The sequence below is a fragment of the Falco punctatus genome (genome assembly GCF_963210335.1).
Source record: "Falco punctatus genome assembly, chromosome: 2".
NCBI classification, from domain to species: Eukaryota; Metazoa; Chordata; class Aves; order Falconiformes; family Falconidae; genus Falco; species Falco punctatus.
Window position 1 is genome coordinate 44,216,180 of NC_137581.1, and position 27,174 is coordinate 44,243,353.

The window sequence follows — 27,174 nt, forward strand, 5'->3', positions numbered from 1 at the left end:
AGTTAATGACTTCCAGGCTCATTTCTGCCTTTAAAAATGTCAGATCTTCTAGTTCTGGTGTACTAAGAGTTATCTCAGTTTAAAAGCTATGCTATACTTAATATAAAACTGTTTAGCTTTTTTTTCCAAACCGCAAGCCTATACTGTCTCATTCATTTTACTATTCTGACACATAGAGACATAGAGCTACTTCTTTGTGCATATGGAAAGCACTCTTATTCAGAACATCAATGTAATTTTTGCAGCTGTGTCATGTATATTTTAAACGTGAGAAGAGTAGTACAACCCTCTCTGGTATCAAGGGACTGTATACAAGGGAGAGTAGCAACTAAGAACAAGTATGAGTTGCTTTCTGTTTGATTAGGAAGATGGGAATGAAGTTGCTTTACTCTTTCATCAGACTTTAATATCTGCAAGTCTCAAGAGACTGTCATGGGAAATAGCATTAAAAGCTTGATAAAGATAAAGGGATGGACAAGGTACTTATGACTCATTGCTAAGAGGAGACATTTATAGCCCAAAGTTATACCAAAGAACAATCAGAGGAGTATAAAATAATCTAGGATGGGAATTCAGGTTTATTGTATTATAATTTAGGATTATTTTTTTAAATACTTAGAAATTAAGAACATTCTTTCATATAATAAGATACTGTTGCAGGTGTTAATAACTAAAAAAGGTAAGATTGTCACTAATTGCCCTGTAAGTGACTGGTTGGAAGAAATCAGGTCATGAACTGAAAAAAGGCTGAGAAATTACAAATGCACAGGAATCTTGTTCATTACACTTTATGCAACTAATAGTTTCACTTTATTTTAACAGTGAACGTGATCTATTTGAGCATGAATTGTCAGAACTCAGAAGAAAATATGAAATATTAGAGGTGTCACACAAAGCACAAGCTAAAGAAAGAAATGACTTATCCAAAGAGGTAAATGTGAAGTTCTTATTTCAGTAATTGTCTATTTCTTCACCTCAGGAATTTGATTCTTTGTCTAATCAAGTCTGTCAGGATCACCTGTAGGATCATGGGATAATAAGGTTAGAATGGTCCTCAGGAGACTAGCTGGTCCAACCATCCTATGCAGTGCAAAACCAGCTTATGTTGGGTTGCTTAGGGCTTTGTCAATTTTTTGACTATTTCCAAGGGTGGAGATTCCACAACCTTTCTGGACAATCTGTTGTAGTGTTTGTCTACTGTCTTTGTGAAAGTTTTTATAAAATCTAATCAGAGTTGTTGCACCTGCTTTTCTGTTGCCTCTTGTCCTGTCACTATGCACTTTCAAGAGTCTGGTTCTTTCTGTGCATTCCAGTTTGATAGGTGAAGATGATAAGATTTTCCCCACCCAGCTTTCTCTTCCAAAGGATGAAAAAAAACCTGTTTCTCTCAACCTCTTGTACATTATGTCCTGCAGTCCATGACCATCTTGGTAGAGCTCTTCTGGTCTTGATCCAGTATGTTAATGTACATCTGTATGAGGAATGCAGAACTGGACATAGCATACCAAATACAGTCTCACAAGTACTGAACATAGGGTAATAATAATTTTCTTCAACCTTTCTTGCCAATACAGCCTAGTGGGCACTTGACCTGCTTTGCTGCACACTTCTGGCTCATGTTCAGTTCAACTGATACTTGCCTGTCCAATCCATATTTTGCAAATTTTCCCGTAAAGATGTTATGGGAGATGGCTGAAAGCCATGCAAAAGTCCATGTAAATTACGTGGACAGCCATCCCCACAATCCATAGAGCCAAATTTCTTGTGAGACTGTTAGGCACAGTTTGGTCTTGATAAATCCATGCTGGTTGTTTCCAGTCACCTTTTCCTCCATATGCATGGATATGTCTTTCAGAGGATTTGCTTCATAATCTTTGCAGGAACCGAGATTAGATTTACCAGCCCATGGTTCCCTGGGTCCTACTTCTTGGAGGTGGATTCTGGTCATCAGAAACCTTGCTCAGTTGCTGTGATCCTTCAGACAGCTGGCCAAATTCACAACAGTGTTGGCTATCTCCCTCAACATTGGTCAAATGCTTTCAGTTTTTCCCTAGGCACATTATGTACATGCCATTTTCTTAGCTTATTCTTCCTTTGCTTCAGCCTTCCAAACTCTGCCAATAAGCTCAGGAAACTGGGAGGCCCAAGGGCAAAATTTACCAGTGAAGGCTGAATGCTGTGAGTATGCTCTATCCCTCAAAAACTGCAAAACTAGTTATAACTTGCTTTAGCTTTTTTTGACCAACAGTGACAGCAGGGAAGAGCTGCTGTATGGCTTATGTTTTGTTGTATATGTTTTTTCTTGACATCAGTAGAATACATAGTTTTTCTTCTTTGTGACTCTCTAGTAAAATAATTGTTCAGTTGCTCAAAGTTTCCTTCACTTCATCTTTATAGAAGTTAGTTCCATGTCAGGAAGAAACTGCTGTTCCAGACCTCTTATTTCTGTGATACTGCATATTGACAAGAGGAACTCCAGTGCTGCTTCCCTTTTGGGCGGGACTATATACTAGATAGATAGACTGTTTTTTCTTGAATGTGTCTCCATTAGTCTTTGAAACACCTCTTCAGGCACAGAGGGGTTCTCATCTTTGTTAGGTTTCTGACAAGCTCTGATGCAGTTAGGTCAGTCACTTCAGTCAGATCTCAGTCATTGCCATTCTGGTAGCCCTGGTATTGCACAGGGGAATGTTTTTCTGCTGCTCTGAAGACATTCCAAGAGCCAGAGGCCTGTCAGGTCCAGAGAAACATCCCTTGCTGCTTCTCTGTTCAGTAATTCATTCATCCAAGAGTCACAAATTGTGTTCAGTGGTGGCTCCTCTACTGGGCATGTATGATAACTTTTTGGGTCAAGGGACTCAAAGAGAAACATATGTAGAGAATGTTTCCAGGTCCCCTGCCTTGATCTGTAGGACTTTTGATGGCTTATAGCAGTACAGGCTACCATAACTCAATATCCGTTTTCATTATTTCTGCATCTAAATTTTTCAAAGGGAGGATTGCTTCAGTGATCCTCCAGGATTAATTATTCACCTTAAATAATCTAGTTAGGATAGAATCATCCAAAACTATTGGAATCATTAAGGGATTTTTCCCTTCATCTGATGTAGTTGTAACTTTGCAACAGCTTTTTGGGAGGGAGAAGAAGCTTTTACTGAATCTCAAGAATTTTTATCAGTTTAGATCATTCTTGACTGATTATGAAATGGTTTGTAGCTTAGTGCAACTTTGATGCTAAAATAAGACTTTTTTTTTAAGCAGTGTTTCTGTATGGAAATCTTTCCAGGAAACATCAAAAGAAATAGAGTAATAATCAATTGGCTGTTTTGAATTAATTTTTGAATTTATTTTCTTAGTGTGATATGAAAGGGGTGCTGCCTGGGAAGGTTGCTCTTGACTTCTGCACTAATCCAGGGGAGAATCAAATGGAGGATCTTTGTGTGTTACCATTTCGACAGCTGAGTAAATGAGACTATGTCTGAGAGAATTCAGGGGAGATTGTCTCTCTATATAACAACATTACTGATAAAATATTGGCTATAACTACCACTTTAAGACAGCATTCACCTGTCTAATTTCACAGTTATCCATATTGATTCTCAGAAACACTAGGGAAGAAACTGAGTTTCTATTAGAAAATATCTTTTATATTCTTCTCTTTTAGGTAAGTCTGAAGGCTTCGTTAGGTTATTCATTAATCAATGTTCTAGCATTGTAAGAGGACATGAAAATGCAGGTTTGTTCTCAGCATATAACAATGGCCAAAAAAAGTATTGTCATGTACATCAAGTTTGTATGTACACAGCAAGTACTATGGTGTACCAGCAGCAATGGCTTTTTTCATTAGCTTTATACTAAATTAATCTAAGAGGGAATAAAAGTAGCACTACTTCAAACTAAAATGCCAACTTCAACTGTATGATTGCTCAGACATCCTTAGACCTTCCAGGAGATCTTTGTGTTATGTAGATACAGTATCACCAGATCTGGATTGGAAGAGCACAAGTCTTTACATAGTATTTATTCTGGGGGAGGAAGAGTTGGAGGGGTAGTAACTCCTAGTTCTCTTCATGTAGTAAACCATGTCTGTGTTCACTGTAGATATACATATAACCTGTTAAGAGAGAGAGAGGGCGGACAGATATGTTTTTTTCTTAAATAAAACAAAGTATAGGACAGGCAGTTATACCTCACCCTCTGTGGTGCTCAGCAAGCGGGCAGATGGAGAGAAGCACACCTCCAAGAGCTTTTATTTATGTATTTATGTATTTATTTATTTATTTTATGAATTCTCAGCTATTTAACTGGTTGCTCCGTGTCTTTGACTCTCATATCTCCTTTAAGTAACCTTTAGTCCTTTTATGACTCAGGAGGGCTGAATGTATACGATGTCTTTATAGCTTTGGGGGACATATTATTGATAAGTTATTAATTTATCTTCTTTGAACTTGGCACATGATGGCCTCAGGAGCTCAAAAATGCAAAATTATTTAAGCTGATAAAGCTGTGTTTTGCTGTCATGGGTAAGGGGTTGGGCCACTGCACCCGTGCCATTATGCTCTGCGGCTGTTGTGTGACAGTGTTCACCTCGAATAGATGGAAACTACTCTCTTCCACATCATGATGTTCTTGGAGTAGTAGAATTGACTGCTCTGGTAATTGGGAAGGCTGTCACAGAGACTCACAAGATACTCATGTCTCTAATTTGGCATCAGTTCAGCCTTCTGTATAGCAATGGAAGTTAAAATAAGAACTCTTGATGCTGGTCTGGAACATTACCTTGTCCACAGCAGTCATGGTATACTTCAGTCCCAGAACTAGCAGTTTTACCATTTCTTTTCAGAGCAATAATCTCTGGTGCCCTTAAACTTTTCATTTCTGTTTCTCAGAGTGTTGTAGCCAGTAACACTCTGAGAAATGATGAGAGATTGGCACCAAGACTTGACATTGGTATTTCTGATGTAGTAGTATTCAGTACTATCACTGTTCAATATTTCATTTGGATATTGGCTATTTGAATACTGCGGAAGGTTAAGGGACACTTTATCTCTTTTTTCAGGTTCCAGCTACCAGAAATAAATAATGAAAATGCTTAAAATTTATAATCTTCTTAATCTTTTTCAGCATAAAGCTTCACCACCTTACTCATACTAAACGTGTTACATAGGGGTTTTTGGTTCAGGTGATTTCACAGAAGAGATAAAATGAAAACACTTATATGTGTACATAGGTTAAATACTTATCTTGAAGTTCATGTTGAAGTGTTCTTTTTAATGCCTTTTATAGCTGGCAACCACACAACAATCCCTCAGCTTATTGCAAAAGGATAAAGATTATCTTAATCACCAGAACATGGAGCTCAGTGTTCGCCGTGCTCATGAAGAAGATCGTCTTGAAAGACTTCAGATTCAGCTAGAGGATACTAAAAGAGCTAGGGAGGAAATGTATGAAAAATATGTTGCATCTAGGTAAGTTATTGTGTGTTCACTTCTATCAGTAGACAAGTTATTTAACTGTTTTGCCTTGTTTCTTGCACAAATCCTGTTTAATTAGAAATATTAACTTTCAGGAAGCTAGACCATATTTCCGTAACTAGCAACAGAACATTTTTTTGAGGTCTTAGTGTGTATCAGGAAATATTTTTTTAAACTTGTGATGTAAGACCAAAGTAGTGAAGAGTCAGCATTGAAAGTTTAAAGCAAGTATTCTCTTAGGTGTATATAGAAGGTTATGGATGTAACTAGTAAATTACAAGAGACAAAAACTCTTTAAAGTGCATATGTTACATATCTTCCTTCCCCGCTGGCCCCCCCTCCCTGTCCCCCACCCCCCAAATGACCTTTATTGAAAACGGGTATTTGAAAAACAATCTGAAGGATTACTGCAAAATAAAATATATTTAATTTTTACAAATCTTTAAAATGGGACATAGTATGTTTCGTATCAGGTATTAGAGCTATCAGTCTTTCATACTTCAGGTTTGAATACAGATTATTTAAATGTAGCCTTGAGAAATAGGTTGATCATTGTGTGCTTGACACAGTGGTAAATAGTTTCAAATTCTTATGCTATTTGAATTGGTATAGATACACATATGGGGTGTGGCACAGGAAACACTATGCTATTCAGCTACATATCTTGCTACGTATGTAATACTATGTTAGAAAATTTCATAGAATCATAGAGTATCTCAAGTTGGAAGTGACCAATAAGAAGCATTGAGTCCAACTCCCTGTTCCTCATAGGACTACCTAAAACTAAATTATATGACTAAAAGCATCATTCAATTTCAAACCACATTTAACTTGAATTCTGAATAAGAAAAATTTATCTAGTTCATGTTACTTTCCTACATCTAGATTCCAACAAATATAATTTCAATATATATCCCAAAATTACATCAAATATTTGCATGTGTATACTTCAATAATGAACACAAAAACATTTTTTGGTTATTAGTGTCCTTTACAAAAACAGCTTTGGATTGAATGAATAAACTTAGAGTATGAAGTAGGTTCAGCTTCTCTTCAGCTGCCTCCCGTTTGAATCAAGAAGATGGAACTGCAAACAGCATCTATAAATCTTGTGTCCTTGTACAACTAAGATAGTGTGCTAATATGACTCCCCTGTAATACAACTAAAAGACAAATTGTTATATAAATGGAAATAGAAGAGCACTTTACTGAAATTATCAGCTATGGAGTTCCATCCCATATCAGAAGGGGTTTTAATACTATTTTTCCTTTCAATGCAGCCACTTAAACTTTTTAAAATTTGTTTTCATATATATCTCGGAACTATGCTCACATGGAACTTCTGCATTTTAAATACATGTTTAGGACTTGCCATTAAATGGGGTTTTAAAAAATCACATAGGTCTAGACAGACTTCCTCTAGAAATGTGCTTGTAAGCAGTCACTCTTGTAGCTAGATTTCTATTTCTAGAAAACCACTGTGAGTCCTTATCCTGTAATAATGACGCAGAGGTGCTTTTACAGAGGTGTCTTTATTTGAGGAACCTAGAAAGAGACATATGTAGCCTGCCTCTACCACAGCTTGGGATACTGTGCAAGCCTGCTTCACTGTCCTCTGGAATATCAGAGGTCTCTGTCTCTTGCATTTTGATACCAACAAAAGAGAAATTCTGTGACTCTTACTTTGCCTTTAGAGATCTTGATATTGTCACTGGGATTCTGTACTGTTATCAAATCTCTCTCTTGACATCATTGGTATTGGAGAACCCCTTCATGATGCTAATTTTCATAGGACAGATATTAACTGCAATGAATAGTGCAGGTATGTCTTCTCTCCTCTAGTGACCATTATTGTCTTATGCACGGACAATGCATCATAGCAGAGAAGACGGTGTAGTGTACGGAGCAGCATGTGTAGCACTGCACTGCACCTTGGGCAGCCTAGGTTTTATTCAAGGTTTCACTGCTGACCTGCTGATGAACTTTGAATATGTCACTTCATAATGTAAAATGTAAAAATGTTAATATAAGATTTCTCTTGTAAAATGGGGGTAGTAGAATACTTTTGTGAAGTGATTTAAAATGTCATATGCGATATTGCAGAAGCTGTCCCTTCTTTACATTTTCCCACACATGTGTACACACTTTGTGTGCATCTTCCAAGACTGCATCCCAATTTAAACCATTCATCATATCTGTGTTAGGTTTCTTATAGAGAGCTCTACAGAATCCTATTTATTTGTTAGATAAATTAGAGAGGTACAAAAATAAAGCAGGAGGAAACTGTACCTACTAAGACACACTTCAAAATAGGTTGAGATTGTGCCAAGATGAATGGCAGAAGCTCATAGCTACAGTTCTTTGGAATCTATGTGTAAGCACGGACCAACAAAAATTATTTCCCTTTATATGTTCAATCTTAAAACACAATCCCTCATTGCATTGAGAGGATCAGATCATGTTTAGTTTATTCACAATATAAAGCCTTACAAATAGTAGGCCTGGAAAGAAGCTCATTAAAGCCTGCAGCCTGAAGAAGACAAAACAACTTAGTAAGGCAAACACATTTTTAATTGCTGCTTAAGCAGAAGACCATAACAGCAAGTCAGGAATAAAAATCACAAAGGATCGTCCTTTGCTTCAGCAGCAACTCAGTTGGTGTTTATTAAAAGGCATTGGAAGAGCAGTCAACATATACTGGGAATATACCCTTTACTCCACAATTTATTTATTTTAGTCATTGTAATAAAGATAAGGTGTCACTTCAAACTGTCTTCTGGTGACATCACTGTGGGTGTTCAAAACTTTTCCACATTCTTCTACGTTTTTCAGTGAACCTTCCTGACTTTCAGCAGTCTTGCTATGGGAGGGAAGGTGTAATTTCTGCTATGACAGAATATTTTAGCAAATTGTCTAAGTACCAAGAAAATGGTATTGCTCATTGATTCTGCACATAAGAGTTGTATCCTGAGGTCCTGATCATTAGCATTCTTTTTTTTCTTTTTTTTTCCTACATATTGAGCCCTATAACACATAAAGAATATCAGATGTTTCTAATGTTTGGGGGGGGGGGGTTATAATAAACTTTTCATTGTATCAAAGATCTTCATAAAGTATTTTGCTGTAGTGTGGTGCGATCGAGGAAGGAGAGGGGATAAATTTACTTTTGCCTTGAAAGGTCAGCTGAAATTCAGTGTCTCAATAAAAAGAAAACAGGGAAACTTGTATAGCAAGCATTCTGACATTTAAATATTTTGGAGCTTTTACTTAACATGGAGGAGTGTTTAACCAGCTCAAGTAGCGATTTCTAAAAATTATGGGCTATCACAGTTTGAAATCAGAAGAAATCTAAAACTTAAAAGGCTTGTAAATGCATATTTCTTCATAAATGTGGTTTTATTTCCAAACATGTATTTTCTATCAGTTGCTTCATTGCTGATTGATTATTCTTGAACATTAACTAGATGCTATAAAATTTTAACATTCCTTAGCTGTTAAGTACTTACAAGATAAACCTTTTTTTATGGTTTTGTAGGAGAAATTCTTCATGGGTTTCCCTGCGATCTGTCATGGGCTTCAAAGTTGTAAAAACATGTCAATATTACTCTAAAATTAAATTATTTTATCCTGGAATATTCTGATATCTGCTGCTTAAAAACTTACAAGTGTATTTTAATTAATTAATTTGTATGTCACATTGACAGGATAAATTCCCAAATCTTAGAATTTTTTTCTGACTTCACAAATCTCCACAGCATGTAATCTTCAGTGTTGCTTGTGATGTTTTTTGCTCGTTTGAGGTGCAAATAGTATACAACAAAGTCTTGTAGTAGCATTGCAGTATTGTAAGTTAGCAAGTTAACCAACCCTTATCCAGTGATGGAGAAGCTATAAAAGTTTGTAAAGTGAGGAAATTAATTATTATTTTTTTATTTTTAAGCAGTTAATGAATATAAACACTCATGTAGAGACTGACAAAGAATTTTTGGAAGAATGTTAAGCATAATGTTGCATCATTAACCAATGTCAAATTACTTTTTAAAAAAATAAACAGGATGCAGAAAGCTTTTATTTATTCCCAATTAAATATTATTTATTCCTATTGGTTTTTACTCAGTTTGTATGACAAATAAGCTAATATGTATTTCAAGCAATTTGGGAGGAAAATGAATAAGTATTAAAACAGAATGTAAAATCAGGAAGCTCTCTGCTCTACTTGTACAGCTGTACCTGAAGTTTTGATATTTTGGCCAGTGTTATTAATTTTAAGTTCCCATGTTGTGTATTTGTTTGTTCCAGAGATCACTATAAAACAGAATATGAAAAGAGACTGCAGGAAGAGTTGGAAAAAATAAGATTGAAAACAAATCAAGAAATGGAGCAACTAAGAAGCACTTCAAAAGAGATGTATGAACGTGAAAACAGGTAGATAAGATGCAGGCAGTAACCTAATTAGGGCAAAAATGGCCAAGTACTGTTTTGTGCTTAGTTATAATCCTAGTTGACTCCTAGATAAACATTAGTGGTTCAAAGTTTGTTTAGATGTATAGTGTTAGTTAGTTAATACAAAATGTGTTGGTTTACTTGTCGTGGAATAGAGGTAATCTTGAAACTGCCAGGAAACCAGAAGAGGTGGTGTTGATGCAGAAAGTAAAGCAGAAAAAATGAAGGGAAACCAATAAAACTTATGCCTATCTAAAATAAATCTATTTGAGATTGTTTACAGTATTGATTCAAAAAAATACTGATTTCGTGTAAATTATTATAAAATTCCCTTTTGAAGAAGATCCTAGTCCTGCAAAGACGTGCATATTGATTTTGTATGTGTGTCATCTTGTTGAATTCCATGGAGTTACATGCAGTGTTAGGTACATATAAGGGTTTGGACTTTTGGTGCTGGATATTTTTTGAGCTTGTTTTTTGCCCCTTTTATTTCTTTAAAATGGGACCAGTGCTTAATAATTCATTATAACTTCCCTGTAAATGTCCTGAAAGTGTCTTGTGTAGAGCAGGAAATGACTGTAGTAAAAAGACATTTGTGGCATCAGCATCTGTTCCTCTGACAGGTAGTTTTGTTACCACTCAGAAGAGTGAAAAAAGAACATGACTCTTGCTGTCTGTCTTCCAGTCAACTGAAAGGTTCTGATTTTAAAAAAATTACATCATTGTGTAGTTTTGTAAGTGTGAGTAAAATATATACACACACATGCATATACACCACTTCCTGTATACACATTTATTTTTAATTACAAGGTAAACCTCCACTCTTCTGGAGATTTTACAAGGATCTGTGTGTCATTGAGAAAGCTAGTGAAATATATTTAATTTGTATCTGGAACCAATTTACGGAAGTTTGGTTCCTCACTGAAATAAGGATTTACATTTCAGAAGCAATTTAGATTTGATTTCTTATTTTGCATAAAGAGGATTTTTAACGTATGCTCTTTTTATGAAATGCTAAATAATTCCACCGTGAGACAGTACTTCCCAGACTGAGGTGCCTCTCAACAGGAAAACAAATGAAACTCTAAATAGTGGGCAAAGCAGTTTGCAGTAAATTCGTGTGATCTGATGAGATGCTGATTGTGACTGAAAATAAAGCTAAGATCCTGTTTTCATCTTCAGGCTCAAAGCATGGAATGGTATTACAGCTAAACTAATGTAATACTCAGTTGCTCTTACTCCCTAGCATTTTGCCAAGCCTGATGGGCTTGATGTTTCCTTTGAATTTAATGGCTCTTATTTTACACTTGGATGAGTCAGTTCAAGAAGCTAAAATGTGGAGGTGGGAACACACACCAATAAAAAGATAATGCTTTCATTCTTAAATTTATTTGGGATCAGTTTCACTTGTTTGGTTGTAGTAAGCATTGGCTGTATTTGCATTAGCAAGCATGAATGAATTCACAGAGCATGTGAATATCTGCATGAGGTTGGACTTTGAGTTAGCTGTAGTCTGTTCCCATAGATCAAACACAATTTAGTAGCTTTGAGCACGTTAGATGCTCTCCCTGGGCACATCTTCTGACTTGGTTCAATCTGGCTGGAATCCAATTTGTGCAATCTAGAATAGTTTTGAGGTGTAAACTGAAGTGCAATAAATGGCAGTTATTAAGTGGTTTATTTCAAAAACTAATATAGATATCCTTGTGCTTCTGCTTCTCCTCTGCTCATCCCACCTTTTTTTTTTTCCCCATACGTGTTCGTGAATCTGTAGGTAGTATTTCTGTCCCATTTTAGAAGGGTACTTTCATTTGTATGTTAGACTTGCTAGATACCTGATGGTCCATATGGCCTGTATGTGAAGCCATTGTATAGGTGGTTTACCTTTTTTAAAATTGCAGTCACACAATCTGAAAACTGGCAGTGTTGCTAATATGGTTCCTAGCTCTGTTAAAATGCTTGTTAAATCACATCTGTGATTATTATCTGGTTGGTTAAGTAGCACCTCATGTATCTTTTTTCCTTCTATTGCATTTTCACTTGATTAGTTGTTCAGATAAGCAAAATAGTTTATTCTCTAAACGAGTATATCTCCTACCATTTTATTTTTATCCTACTTCTGTTACTCTAGTCTTAAGGATACAACATTGCACTCCTATTCTGAGACATAATATGTTTGATCTTAATGCGGTTAACAACACTAATTGCCATGTTCTTATAGTTTGGTATGAGTTAGTTTTAAAGAATCTACTCTCAAGATAAGTCCCTGAATTTCATTGGTAAATTCTGTAGCCCAGTAACTCAGTTTTTAGAGAAAATTTTGTTATCTTTCTCTCATAGCCAGTTAACTGTTGCATAATTCTGATGTTGATTCTTTGTAAGTAACTATTTCCTATTCATATGAATTACTTTGAGTTCAGAAAAGTACCATTTCCTTAGTCCAGAAAAGTCTTTCATCCAAAAATTATATACCTTTAGTGTGGCTAAAATGACCTAGGATAACATTATGTGGGCTTAATAATTTTCCATTTGCTGCTATTATCTTGACTTTTCTCTTTTCCTCAAAATTTGCCTGAAACTGTAATTTCACTTTGCTTAAGGTTGAAAAACTCCTAGGGGGGAGCAGGGGAGAAACAACTTCAGAGGGAAGAGCTTGGTTGCATTTACATTAATAGGTTAGTTCAGATGAAGAATGTGACTTTGAAGTGAAATCCCCTAGTCATTGCTGCTTGCCCTGGTTTTGCTTGCGTAACAGTTTGTGCTTGGATTTGTGGTATTGTGCCCACATTTGTAGGGCATGAACAGGATCCCCTTCAGATGAAACAGAATTGAAAGGAGTCTTTAAGATCATCTAATATATTCCAAATGCTAGTGAGTGTTCAAGTCAAAGGAACAAACCAGGAGTGAAGTAAAATCCTCAAGAACAGTCAGAACATAGGTGTCTGGTGCTCAACAACCAGTGTTCACTTTGCAAATTGGTGGTTACTGTGTTGCACTAAATAATGGAGATACAGTTTATAAGCACTCCTTGAGCAGTACTTCCATTTAGTTTATTGCTGTGTTACGCTACAGGCAGACTACAGATTAACAGACTGTTAATACCTATGTAATTTTTTAACACAAATTATGTAGCATTCTTCATATCATACTATTCTCGTTTGTGTCAGTGAAATAATAATCAGGTAGTTTGCAAGTCTTGACTGATTCATGGTTAAAAATTTGAAAAAGTATAGATTAATTGCAATAAAATTTTTGTGTTTGTTTTATGGTTCTATGCAGATCAAAAATGATGCCAGCAACAGAACCCAGAATGAGACAGCAATGATATGCAATAACCTATGTTCAGGCTAATTAGCCAGTTAGTTTGTATGTGGAAGTAGGATTTCTATCCCTAGCTAAACTTTTCCTGCTCTATCATAAAAGTTGTGAATCATATCAGCTAGGAGGACAGCATTCTCCTAGCTATTAGTGAAGTACCAAGCAAAATTATTGGAATTTATTTAATTCATACAAAAAAAAAAAGCAATTTATGGTTCTACTATTCTAGAATTATTCATATGTTTCTACATATAAATAGGTGGCTTGGTCATTGTTTTTAAAATTTCAGAACTGGAAACTGCTGGTATATATGAAAGTAATCTGAAGTAAAGCCTCTGTGATGAATAGGAATACAGATAGACGAACCCCTTTATCACTCTATGAGAACTGAAGAAGGTGGTATTGAAGTTAAGATCAGTCTGTAGTAAGTCATGAAGTAAAGCAGTCTTTCCTAACATGATGCTTGACAGAATAACTTTTGTTTCCTTCAGAAATCTGAGAGAAGCAAGAGATAATGCTGTTGCTGAAAAAGAAAGAGCAGTTATTGCTGAAAAGGATGCTTTAAGGAAATACGATCAACTATTAGAACAGTAAGTATCTTTCAAACTGCATATAGAAAAATCTAAAGGTATAACTATATATTTCAGGAGTTTTAGGTCGGAGGAATGACTACTTTGGCTTTCTGCTTATAAATTGAATTACAAACATTTTGTTTAAATGAAGTTACAGATTTACTTCTAGTAGTAATTTTTGCTGTTACCAGTGCAGTAACAATATGTAAGTTTGATTCTTCTCCTACCATTCTGCAAAGACAAGCAAATATAATTATGCATCTCATAACAAGAATGTGGATTTCATACTGTACAGTAGTAATGGTCAAACTCCAAACCTGTTCTGTTGGGTTTTTTCTTTAGTTGAAAGTAGAAAATTCTTGTATGTTGACTTCAATTAATAGTTTTTGTAAACTGTGTATAGAGAGCAGTAGTCATGAACAGTTACACTTGCTGTGTTTCATTTCTTACTGCTGTCTCTTCTCAGTCTTTCATGCCATGTTTAAAATATAGTGTCTATACAAATGTACTATTCTATATGTACTATTCATACGGAGAAGGAAACTGACTGATTTTCTGCCTGTTTACAAGCAGTCTTATTATCCTGTTTCTAATTATAAGTAGTAATCTGTTAAAAAGTTGTTAACTTAAGCATAGCCACAAATTAATTAAAGCTTTTGATTTTTATGTATAACTCCTAAATTGCAGTGGTGGTGTTACTGAAGGAGTAGCATTGCCTAAGGACTGAAAGAACGTCATTGCTAACTAGTGGTGTGAAACAATACAGGTAGTTCTAGAGCAGAAGAGGTGAGTCAGAGGACTTGATATGCGTGCTGAGTTTCAGGGGTTTGACTTCAGATTACTTCTGGTTCAGGCTGAATGGGCCCAAGGGTGCTGAATGCCTTTCAGTGGTTAGAATGCATTGTAGATGTTCTTGGATTCTCAGAAAGGAATTCAGTTAGCAAACTGAGATGATGGCTTCACAATGCAAACCAAAATGTGGTAATCAAAGGTGGTTAAGTGGGGACAACCAGGAAATTTTGTTCAAAACTGATCTAAGTCAAAATGAAATGCTAATAATGTGAGTCAACCTTGGGTTTGTTGCTGATGAGACTCCTACCTTTCACTGTGATAAGGCTTACTATGGCATGTGGGTAGTTAATATCTAACTGGAAGCTCTTCTAGAAAATCGGTTTGGCATATGACAATTTGAGTATGCGCTTTCTCGTTTTTAGTGAAAGTATCAAGTTTATAATTCTTACTATATTTATTTTTAAACTTAAAAAATGGAGAAAATACTTTTCTGCTGTATTCCTACTCATATAACTTGTCATTTTTTTCATATTGTGGCTTTTTTTGAGGAGGGAAGTTCCCCTGCGATCAGAAATGTAAGAAGAAGATTTTAATATACAAGCTTTAGAGGGGGGAAAAAAAGGAAAGTTACTAATACGTCATTTGTTGTCATCTTATTTAATACATTTATGCGTCTGCCCTCCTGGGTAGATGGTAGCTTTTTCTGGTGATAAGCTTTCCAATTAAGTAGAACTCTGCTTTCCTCATTGATTAATACTGTTTTTTGGAGTTCAAAGAAGCAGATTATTCCTCAGAAGATTATGCTTTTCAGTGAAAAAAAATTCTGTTTGGGAAAATGGAAAACCTGTGCTTCCCTTCTTTAACATGTAAGTGTGTCTCTTGAAAACTACCTCACTTCTAACCACAGTACAGTTGACTTTTTATGCATTCCAAATTATCTATGTAATTGAACTGCAAGGCAACAGACTGGCATGATAAGATGGAATAAACACCTGAAGTTAAAAGACCCCAAATTCTGAATTTACTGTGGACTGACATGTGGCAGTTCTTTGGAACAAAGAGATTTTCTAATGTCACCGGAAACCCCTAAGATAAAAAGGAATACCTGTGGTGTTAGATTCTATATTTAAGTGTTTATAACAGCTAGTTCTACTTAATGAAAACAAGGTGACTCATCGTAGTTACCACTGGTATCATAATCTATATAAACAAACATGTTTGAAAGCTTCAGAAGCATGTGGAATGCTGACTGGCCTGAATGGTAGTTAAATAAAGCCCCTGGCAAGTCTTGTGATCAGCAGTGTAACTAATACCCAATTTTCTAGTCAAGTGCAGTTATTATCATTTTTCTTACTGATGTTTGTGATAGCTTTTTTTTAAACAGCTGTTTACAAATGCCAAGAAAATATGAAAATGATAATATTAATGAAAGGGTTATATTGAGAAAATCTACACTTTCAACCTCTGAGTAGATCACTATGACATTTGGGTATAAATTTTGTTTCTTTCTTTGCTATTATATAGCTCTAAATTCTGTGTGAGAATCCATGTTTCATTTTCTCGTGACAATGAAAAAAACTTAACTGATTTGTTGTTTTGGATTAAGCTGTGGTCAATGTCACACATATTCTAAAAAAAATTATGACCAAATGGAAACATTTTCACTTTGTTTTAAACTGCTGGTAATTTGACTAAGACTTATTTTTCTAATTTCAAAAGTCTATTACCTCAGTTGGAAGTGTCTAGGGGTTGAATGATGAGAACAATTCCATAACTTCTCCATCATTTATTACATAGTAAAGTGTACATACTAAATATGTTCCAACTTTTCTTTCTCTTGAATATTCCTGAAGTGTTATTTTTAGACTATTGACTGTTAATCTGTTACTCCCTTATCCTTGAAAACAAAAATCCAACCCAACAAAACAACAACAAAAGAACAGCACCAAAAAGTAGAACAAATACATCCTGGTTTTATATCATTCTTTTCCTGCTGCTTAAATTTTCTTGTTCATGTAAGGTGCAACATAGAACTGAAGTGATTCCTTTGTTCAAAGTGGACTCTAAGGTCTAATTTGGGATGAACTCCTAAAAGAGCACTTCACCTTAGGGGGTGCCTACAATAGCCATCCCTTGGCTTTGATTGTTCACTTCATTTAGAACTTAAGGAGTTTAATGTCTTTTTTCAGGAATCTACAGCTTAGTCTATTAGTGGAAGCTGGGTTTAAAATTCCAGAATTACCGGGAACACAAGGGAAATCCATAGATAGTGTGAACTTACAAAATTTTACTTTCCTTAGTGACAAAAAAAAAATCGTACTCTGTTGCAGTTGATTGCCATTCACAATGTACTCAAGGTGATTTTTCTTTTCCTATTTTTGTAATGAGAAAATGAGAGGTGTAGAAAAATTAGAAGAAACAAAATAGGTATGTACTAAACAGAAAAAGAGTATTCAAGAAGATTGTGTTATGGCAATACTAATCCTTCAACTTTGCAGTGGGTGCTATTTATAAAAAAAAAAACTTAGTAAAGCTTTGTAAAAGCTAATGGGAGGTTCAAATTCCTGCATTTGTCTAAGAGGTTACAGGATATTTTTAAATATGTACTCTTTTTATCCTATTTGAATATGCACAGATGATGAAAGGGCATTTTTAAACAATGTTTTTATAGTTGGGTTGAGTAAAGTCAGGATGATGGCAACGAAAAAATATTTAAGAGCCTTAGGTTTGTTCTATGAAGATTTCAAAGTATTTTTGGTTATTATTCAAACATTTCTAGATTGATGTATATAACTCAGGTATTTAAAACTATTAGGTTTTTAGTGGACAGTCTGCTACAGGTAAAAATATCTTTAGGAGTATTTTTAGTGTTTCTATTTAGAAATGCCCTTCTAAAATAAAAAGCAAAATAGAATAAAACTCACTGACATTTCTTATTAGCAATTGTTTGTGCTTCATAGGTTAAAAAAAGTATGCAAAAACTTCTGTGTATGTTCGTCTTTACCTATTTAATTTCTTTCCAGTCAGCTGCAAGCTGTGTATATATTTTGGAGACTTCTTTTAGTCTATCTGTTAATCTTTATAATTTTAGTCTGTCTTTTTACCCCTGTTTTCTTTGTTCTTTGTAATTGTGGTGCTTTTTATAATTAAATCTAGATGTGAGATTAATGCTATTTGATTTTTAGTCATTTGTCTTAAACTTTGTAGGTGACAGAGAAGTGATCAATCCTGTTCATAAAATGAGTGTTTAAATTAGATGAAATTAAGATCCCTGTATATTACTAATTGCAGACAAACCTAAAGGGCTGTCTTAGATGAGAAGATAATTGGATAAATTTACTGAATAAATAAATGTTCCACTTCACATTTGGAATCTCTGCTGATTATGCAGGAATCTCATTATTCAATTAGAATTTATTACATTATATGTTAATTGTTAATAGAAACATTAAAATTAATTATTTGCCCCTTCTAATAACATGTTTTTATAATACAGATGTTGCTGACCGCAGTGGCAGGATTCTAAAGTAAAAATTAAGTCAATGTATTTGTGTGCTGGACTTATTGCTAATATTTCAATAATAGCCTATTCTCTCTTCAAGAATATTTATATAAAGCGAGGATTTAAATAATGGATAAAAAGAAGATCCATACTGAATATTTCTTTGCCGTAACCCTATATTAAAAATTACTGTCATAGCCTTTTACTCCCTAGACGTGGCTGCTACTTTTGTATATTAGGTGCTTTGTCCCTTGAAGAGCTATATAGGTCTCAAAAATTACCACTTTAAATCTTCAATTTCAATTAACTTCATTAGTTTTTTCTAAAATACTTTTAAAATAATAATAACTTGCTGCTTCTGTATTCATTTATGACTTCTATAGTATGATACATATGTGTAATTATGATAATGCTTAGGATTTCTATCAGAATAAAGCTGAGCCCTTTACTGTCAGTGTTAGACCTTGTCTAGAGTTCAGCCATTGCCAAAGTAACTACTACACATTTCCCATAAAAACTACCTTCATCTTGTTCTCCTGATGAAGAACTTAAGTACAAAGTATAGCTAAAAGGGTAAAATTCCATGAGTGTCATGGAAATTGCTGAAAGACACGCTCTTGGAAGTTCACAATTGATGCAGGGAAGGCAGGAAAGGGACCAGGAGTGATAGAATGATGGAGAAGCAGGGAAAAAAGTCCATTTCCTAGGTGACTGGTCTAGTTTGTTTCCAAGCTGTAGAAGCATCACTGAAATCCATAACAAAACAATTCTATGTATCCTATATTTCCACTGAAATGACTAGGGAGGCTCCGACTCTTTTTTTTTTTTTTTTTTCCCTGTTCTTCTGAGGTTATGTTTATTTGGAGTTTACATCTTAATGGATGATTCTAAACTGCATTTTAATAAACAGAAGGAGAATACCTAATTAACTGATTTGATCAAATAGACAAGTAGTAGTGTTAGGAAGACTGCACATTTGCTAGGGTATGCCTCGTTGTCTTTCGTTGTTCCCTCATAAAGATCTCAAAATTTTACATTGTTAGCCAAGATAGTTTTCTTCCAGAATGAGTGCTTTAAGCTGTAACCAGTCACCTCATAACTGTAACTGTCTTGGTGTTGTAGAATTATCAATGTCAAGGCTTATAGAAATGATATTAGTCTGATGACTGACCTTTGTCAGCTTCATTACATCTGGAGCAAACTTTGAAGTTTGCTCTCTTACTGTGCAATGAATGTTCAATAATTATATTTATAGCTCTAGAAATTTCTTTATTTCAGTTCCTCCCCAGCTCTGAAGAAATAATTCTCACAAAATATTATTAGCCTCTGAAGGATGCTTGGGGAAAGTTTTAATGTGAACATATCCTCATATCATAAAGATTTCCCTTAAGCCTTGAAATTCCCTTTTTACCTGTTCATTTCCTGCTAGCCAAAATGCCTTAATCTTAAAACATTAAGATTAGTAAAGGCAAAATGTTAAAATTATGTGATGGCTATTACACTAAGTACCTAAAAGTAAATATTTTCTTTAAGTCCTTAGGTTTTTTGTTAGACTGGAAAGGTTGAAAATGTATCATGTCCTTTGAGAACAAATTTGAAAGCAGTTATAAATTCCTCCAAAGAGGCATTCTGTGACACAAGGATGATGATTTGTGTGTGAAGCCCCTAGCAGCATTAGGTGACCCAAGACATTAACACTGCAATGGCAGATGAGAAACGAACCGGTTTATAGGAAACTCCAAGTACATGATTCTTAGAATACAGAAGAACACAGAAATCACAGCATAGCTGTAAATACATGCAGAGATTGTGAGCTGCATATGTCTACCAAAACTGTGTATTGTAATGCCTATTCAAAAGCTAAATTTTTCAGAACAGGGATATTGTATTTTCTGTATGGCTGTACAAAAATTCTAATATTCAAATGATGGCTATTTATGTAATACTATATTTCAGCCTAATAAAACCAAAACATTTTTCTTTTTATAGTAATTGTTTTCTGCGATTACATTCAGAGTCTGTGGTTACATTCTGCTTAGCCTCTGGAAAGGGATGTGATGCTACTCATATCTGGAAAACAAACTGTTGGAGAACACTCTGTCCAAATAGGTGTTTAAGTGATTTGAGAAGGAAGTTACAGCTTTGTAATCTTACAGACCTCATGGTAAACTCATGGGAAACTCTGAAATGTTAGTCATGAAGACTAATATTTATGAGTGTGTGCTTTGGGCTGAGTTTTGCCCAGAGCTTGTCACATTCAAAATGTTGAGAAAATGTTAGGTATAACTGTAAGCCTAGCTCTGCTGTTCTCAGACTGGTCCTCGCTTGCACGGTGGTGATACCTGTTTCATGTAACTCACTCTCCTGATTAAGGAAAATGGTAACATATTGTTCTGGAATTGAGGGTAGTAGCTAGTCCGTTTGTAAATGAATAAATGAAGGACTGTCATACTGTGTTCATGAACATGCTACCAAAACAATGTACATCAGTGAGCCAAGGTACTTTTAGGCCATAAGCCACAAGCTGTTTGCCTTAGTCTAATGCCTAATTAATCTTCATCATACTGAGGACTTCCCAAAAGAGAGCGACATATGATACTTATATGTAGTGCTCACAACTGATGAAACCACCGTTCATAACTGATGGAACAATCATGCAAGTCCTTGGCAGCCTGTTTGCTGTTTTCTGCCATCATGAGATTGCCTTGTCTGGTGACCAGTGCCTTGATGAGAAGAGAATGGGAAGACCAGGGTTGGAGTGCTGACTTCCCTTGTGTATGGTCTTGTTTCTAGGCAAGCTTTCCTCAAGAATGTATCCCAGACTTTGTCAAGGTTGGCTTAGAGAGTTGTTTACATTCAGGGAGACCAGTAAATTTTCTTTGAAACTACGTGCCTTCAGCACTGAACTGTTCCATCACATATTGGATAGTGGGAAGGACGTGTCCTTTAGTTTACTCATTGCAAAGCTATTTAGATAATTTTTACAGCTGTTTGTGTTCCTAGCTAAATGATCTAAAGGCACAATTCTGTCTACTTATATGACTGTCTGGGTAATTCGTAAGAATATTCTGTGAAACCAGCAAATGAACATGCAATTAATGTTCAATGCATAGTTAACCAGAGTTCAGAGCTTGCTAAGGAATACCTTGATCCTTGAATAGCTGTAGGGTAGTAATGTGATGATAGCAGCATTTTTACCAAACATCATATAGGCATAGTGGCTCTTAGATGCGGTATGACATTTGAATCATGGGGACACCAAAAGGGTAGTACTACTTTGAGTTATTTATATCAGTGAGCCTATAGGTGTGAGCTGGGTTTATATTTAAAGTTACTTACAAACAGAACTTTAGCAAGGCCGAAGTGAGATGGGAATGTTTGTTCTGGATGGGCCTCTGAGGGAAGTGTTGCATGGAAGTGGATATGCTGGGCTGCTGCTGATGGTAGCTGGTGATTAGTGAGAGGATTTGTGGTAGGAGTGTGATGAGAGGCAGTAAGGACAGAGAACCTAGGAAATGAAGAAACCCAACAGAGATGGAATGGAAGGGTGCATATGAAAGGGTGAATCAAGCGACAATTACTACAAGCAATAAAGATCTTCTATAGGTCTTACCACTAGACAGAATACATAAATACATGTTGCTCACATGAACATGCACTGCCCAACCTTTTCTTGTAAGCCCTGTTTAACAGCAGATTTTTGTACTTGAAAAGGAAACTAATGTTGACAACTGAAAACGAAGTTGTGCAGGCCACCTGCAGACTGCCTTCATGAAGTATGAAGAGGGTAAGGATTGTGTGTATATGCCCCTTCTAGGTACTCTAGAAGCAAAAAAATTGCCATAGCTTATGCCAGCTTCTCACCCACGGAATAAATAATCGTATAGGCAGCATAACTTAAACTTTCTCTTAAAGGGAAGTAAACTTTTTCTATCAAATGGCAGAGCACTTGTAGAAGTAAGTGTATTAGAAACATCATTTAGGTTCCTTTGAGATGAAGCCCGGGCATTATGTAAAATGTTTATACCTATCAGTCATTTAGTCTTTTCCTAAAATATTAGATTTCATAATATATACATAAAATGTAAATGTACACACTTGCACTTATAAGCCTATCTGTGTATATCTTCTAAAATTTAAATACTGGCTGTATTGTCAAAATGCTGCAGCTCTTGGCTGGTATTTTAACATAAATACTACGGAATGCATATGTATGTAATCTAGATTAATCTTTGATGTGGAACTTGCCATCTGGAATTGTTTATATGGATATGCTAATTGTTTCATGGAAAGTGTTCATTGCCATGGCTAAACAGATATATAAGTGCATTGATTCATCCCTTCTGAAATTTTGCTTAATGTTTGCTCTGATTTCTCTGAGATCTTAACCTTTTCTTTTCCAGAAATATAATATGGATCATAAGTTTCCAGATGCTTCAGAAAGCTACATTTTCCCATTTTACCTTGGATACATTGCTGGCGTCACTAGAATTGATTGTGGGCTGTAGAGAGGAGAAGAATTTGTCCCATTGAAAACCCTATGGGAAGGGGATAAAGTTTTGTTGGTGCAAAATGGTACTATAAGTAGGTGAAAGTAATTAGAAACCCTAGTGCTTCTCTTGTCTTCATATGCCCCTCACTTCAGGCAATTAACTGACTCTTGAATCTGAGTATACTCAATATAGACTGTTTCTTTAAACAGTAGAGGATGACCACAGTGTGACTGATGTAATCCTGTGCCCCTGTGAAATGCCCAGAATTAGGTGGAGAGAAGCCTCAATTGATACCTTAATTCTAAGATTTTTAGACCTAAAACCAGGTGAGAAAATACTGTGTCTTTTTCGTCTGTTGCATGTTCATCTAGGCTGTTTTTGTTTTTACAGGCGGTGTGCCTTTTAGAAGCTAGTGAGGCTAGTTTTTTGGTTTTAGATTTGTCCCTTATGACACACTGTTCCCAGTCACAGGTTATGAAATCTGGGTCCAATTTCTGTGTTACGTCAAAGTTCTGGGCTTTTTTCAAAGTATTCTATACACATAGATACATGGGGTAAATCTCAGGTTTATTTTCTTGGTGCCAGATGAATGCCTCTTTTCAAAGAAAGAAAACTTCTTGAAGCAGTGCATTTGCTGCAAGGTACTTGCATTATTGAAATTTACAGATGAAGAGAAAGTAATTGACATGGTGCGTGTTGGAAAAGAGCTACCTTATGGTTATTTGTTTGCCTGCCAGGGCTCTCCCTCGGCTACGTTCTCTTACTTCGTAAAATAATCAAATTATCCTTTTGTCCTTTGTCTTAAATGGTTATCTGTTTATACAGAGCAACTGTATTAAACAGTTTTAGTTTTACCATTACAGTAAGCAAAAATAATTGCAACCTTTTTTATTGCTAAATTGATATCTTTTGGCAGAATTATTTATGAATTATTTTTTAAGAGAGTTTTTACATTTATCTTTGTAAGTCTCTTTTGTTATGCCAGCTGTCTAAATCTTTTCATAAACTTCAGTTAAAAGAAACATATTTTCCATGATTATTTTAAAATATAATGTTTACTGGAAGGGAAGTCTAGTGAATTCCCACAGATGAAGTGTGAGTGTATTTCTCCCACTTGTAAATGAGTTCTTATTTCCTACAGTACATATTCTGGTACCACAATGAGTCATTTTGAACATGTTTTAGTTTAGCTTCTAAAACATTTAAAAACTTGGCAGATACATGTAAATGAATGTTACATCCAGTTTTAGAAACAGTTTCCAAAGAATATTTTACTAACATGATTACTGTGAATAGGCCTTTCAGAATGCAGAAGTGTCCTTTGTGATAAGCTGAAAAGCATTTACAGAGATCTTATTTGTATTTTGTGTGGTGTTTTTACCTTTAGTATGTTTTAGTTTAACCATCTTGTAAAATAGGGAGAATACTTCTGCGAAAAAGCCTTAAGGTTTACAGGCAAAGTGTGGTAAATTGAGTATTTTAGCCAGGCAAGTGATTGTCTTCTTCAGGTATAGGATCTAAATATTGCAAAATGTCATTATATTTTATTTTATAATTTTTCAATTTTACAACTCCTTCAAAATAAATATAGAGCCATCTCTGTTTTAATATGATATTGTTTATGGTTATATATGCCATTCCACACTTTAATCTGTTTCCTAGTATGTTACCTTGACAGTTAAAGTATTAGTAAAGAACTAAAGACAAACTGTATGATTAAAAGGGACTTATGCGTAATGGGGGTGGAGTGGGAGGAAAATGAGGGACGCAGACCAGGCATACTTACATTTTTTTAACAAATAACAACCAACAACAAAACCAAAAAAACCCAACACATAATCACCGGTGTTCAATTTGTGAGACAGTTTATCTCTTACTTAAAGAATATTTCTTACTTTAACTTCCTTGTCGTGACTTCCTGGCATCTGGGACATTTGTTATAATGGAACCTTAGATATTTTGCTTACATGTTGATACCTACGCTTAGACGTACTCACATTTCTACAGTCCAGATTTGAATACCACCTTGATTTTTTTTCCGATTGTTGGCAGCATTTGTCTGGTAAGTTTAAGATGCATGGTAGGGATAACTTTGCAAGTCCGTGATTATTCTCTGTTCCAATTTTACCCATCTGTATGTTGTCCACAATGTAACACCATGTTATCAGAAAGTTCTTACTGTAATTACAACCCTGAAAAAATTCTTTAGCTTTTTATTAGACTCAGAAGGTGATGGGGAAAACATTCAAAACCTGGATAACTAAGTCTTTAAATTAAAGACTTCCTGGAATCTCTTTTCCATTAGTTGTGTATTATAACATATGAAGGAAGCCTATTTAAAACTCCTTCTGCTCCCCCTCCCCCCAGTTGGTCTTAAATATGTTAACTTTTCATCAAGGAAAAATGGAAAAAAGGAGGGGTAGAAGTTAGTTTAGGGATTGAGAGTCTTAATTATTTTATTTTTCAGACAAATACAAATAAATTGTTCTCCTATTATGTCTAAGTTGTGAAACTTGCAGAAGATTGATCGTAGGCAAAAGAGGAAAGGTAATAAAGATGAGGAGTGGGAAAAGGCATAATGTGAATAAAAAAAGAGGTAATAGAGACAGCAGTCATGAAAACTTTGGTGAGAGGGATTCATCTGAGAGTAGAATATATAGTGCAGTTTGCCTGCCTTTGTCTCTGGAAGAGTGGTCTAAGCCAGGCAAAGGCAAAACAGTTGCACGAAGAGATGGAATGAGTGGAAGGCAATGTGTTGGGAATGGTGGCAGAGTCCGTTTCTTCCATTCTGCCCATCCAGTTACTTCTGTATAACTATTGGCAGAGGTGGAAACTGTAAATCTTGTTGATGGTAACAACTTATTTGGCATGCATTTTGTTCACGTGTGCCATATGTGAGGTGAACATACTATGATTGAACATACTACAGTTCTAACTGTAATATTGAACGTTACAGTTCAATAGGTGAACGTACTACAGTTCTAACACTGAAACCCCTTGAACATCCATTTTCAGAGATCTGTTTCATTCATACCATTGTTTCAGAAATTTTTGTTCTTTTTGAAGCATTTTTTTAATGTAATGTACTGTTAGATTTTAGATGAGTTCAAACATTAGTTTCTGAGAAAAATAAGTAAATGTAAAATGGATTTCAGTATGGCTTTCACTTTGGCTGGCATCAGTTTTGTCTAACTTTAAATGCCTGTGTTGGGATTAAATCATGTCTGTAAGGTATTTGTTTCTTTCTATTGACTTATAAAGGGAGGCTACATGACAAGCTTAGATGTAGATACCCATGTTGTAAACATCTGAAACTAGGTAAGATGAGTCCCATCTGTCTTTTCTGAGTTAAATGAGTTCAGCATATACTCTTCACAGTTTCATGGATTTTTCAGCTTTTATGCTTTACCATCATTTTTAACAAGTCCTCTTCCAATTGCAGAATCTTTAAGCATTTGTCAAATACTGGTCATAAAATTGAATGTTTTCATTGTGGAGTATATACTTTATATGCTGTCTTCCCCCCGCCCGGCTTTTCTGTTTTTAAAATGGACTCCTCTGTCTTTCATGATTGGATTGACAGAAGTTCATTGAGATTATGTAGGTCTACAGCTGCGATTATACAAAGGATTAGATCTAGTTAATGAAACTATAGAAGGGTAGGAAGATACAACGCTCCTTCAAATTTTGCTATCTTGGCTATCTTACAGTAACTCTCCTAAGAGTTACCACACCCAGATGATGAGGAAGCTTGTATTTGCCTTTTTAAAGAAAAAGGCAGAAAGGACAGACAAAAATTGGATAATATACCATACTGTTTCCGTAACATAAAATGCATGTAAGTCTCCTGGTGTCTAAATGTGACATCACTGTTAAACAAAATATGCAGTGACTCTATGTATTGGGTTGGCATGGCGAGGTTTTCGTAGCAGGGGGGCTACAGGGGTGGCTTCTGGGAGAAGCTGCTAGAAGCTTCCCCTTTGTCTAATAGAACCAGTGCCAGACGGCTTCAGGACAGACCCAGAGCTGGCAAAGGCTGAGCTCATCAGCAGCAGTGGTAGTGCCTCTGTGATAGCATGTGTAAGGAGGGGGAAAACCTGCTGCAGAAACAGCAGTATAGAGAGGAGTGAGATGCGAGAGCAACAACTCTGCAGACACCCAGGTCAGTGCAGAAGGAGAGGCAGGAGATGCTCCAGGCACCACAGCAGATTCCCCTGCAGCCCGTGGTGAAGCCCACGGTGAGCCAGGCTGTGCCCTGCAGCCCATGGCGGTTAGCAGTGGAGCAGATCCCCACCTGCAGCCCATGGAAGACCCCACACCAGAGCAAGTGGATGCGCCCAAAGGGGGCTGTGACCAGTGGGCAGCCCGCGCTGGAGCAGGCTCCTGGCAGGACCTGTGGCTCCCTGGAGAGAGGAGCCCAGGCTGGAGCAGGTTTGCTGGCCGGGCTTGTGACCCCGCGGGGGACCCACGCTGGAGCAGCCTGTGCCTGAAGGGCTGCGCCCCGGGGCAGGGACCCACGCTGGGGCAGGGTGGGAAGAACTGTAATCTGTGGGAAGGACTCACATTGGACAAGTTTGTGG

The 27,174-nt window shown here is 35.9% G+C and overlaps 1 protein-coding gene across 5 annotated transcripts in view; it reads left to right on the forward strand.

Moving 5' to 3' along the window:
• Positions 1-27,174, forward strand: part of PIBF1 (progesterone immunomodulatory binding factor 1) — a 129,981-nt gene that overhangs the window by 21,006 nt on the left and 81,801 nt on the right. For all 5 annotated transcript variants that reach the window (XR_013925854.1, XM_080374404.1, XM_080374407.1 and 2 more), the window contains 4 exons: positions 823-931; positions 5,287-5,468; positions 9,774-9,899; positions 13,727-13,825. Coding sequence is in view for 4 of the 5 variants with exons in the window: in XM_080374404.1 (XP_080230530.1) it covers positions 823-931; positions 5,287-5,468; positions 9,774-9,899; positions 13,727-13,825 (516 nt within the window). In the remaining variant the exon portion in view is untranslated. The remainder of the gene's footprint in view (positions 1-822; positions 932-5,286; positions 5,469-9,773; positions 9,900-13,726; positions 13,826-27,174) is intronic.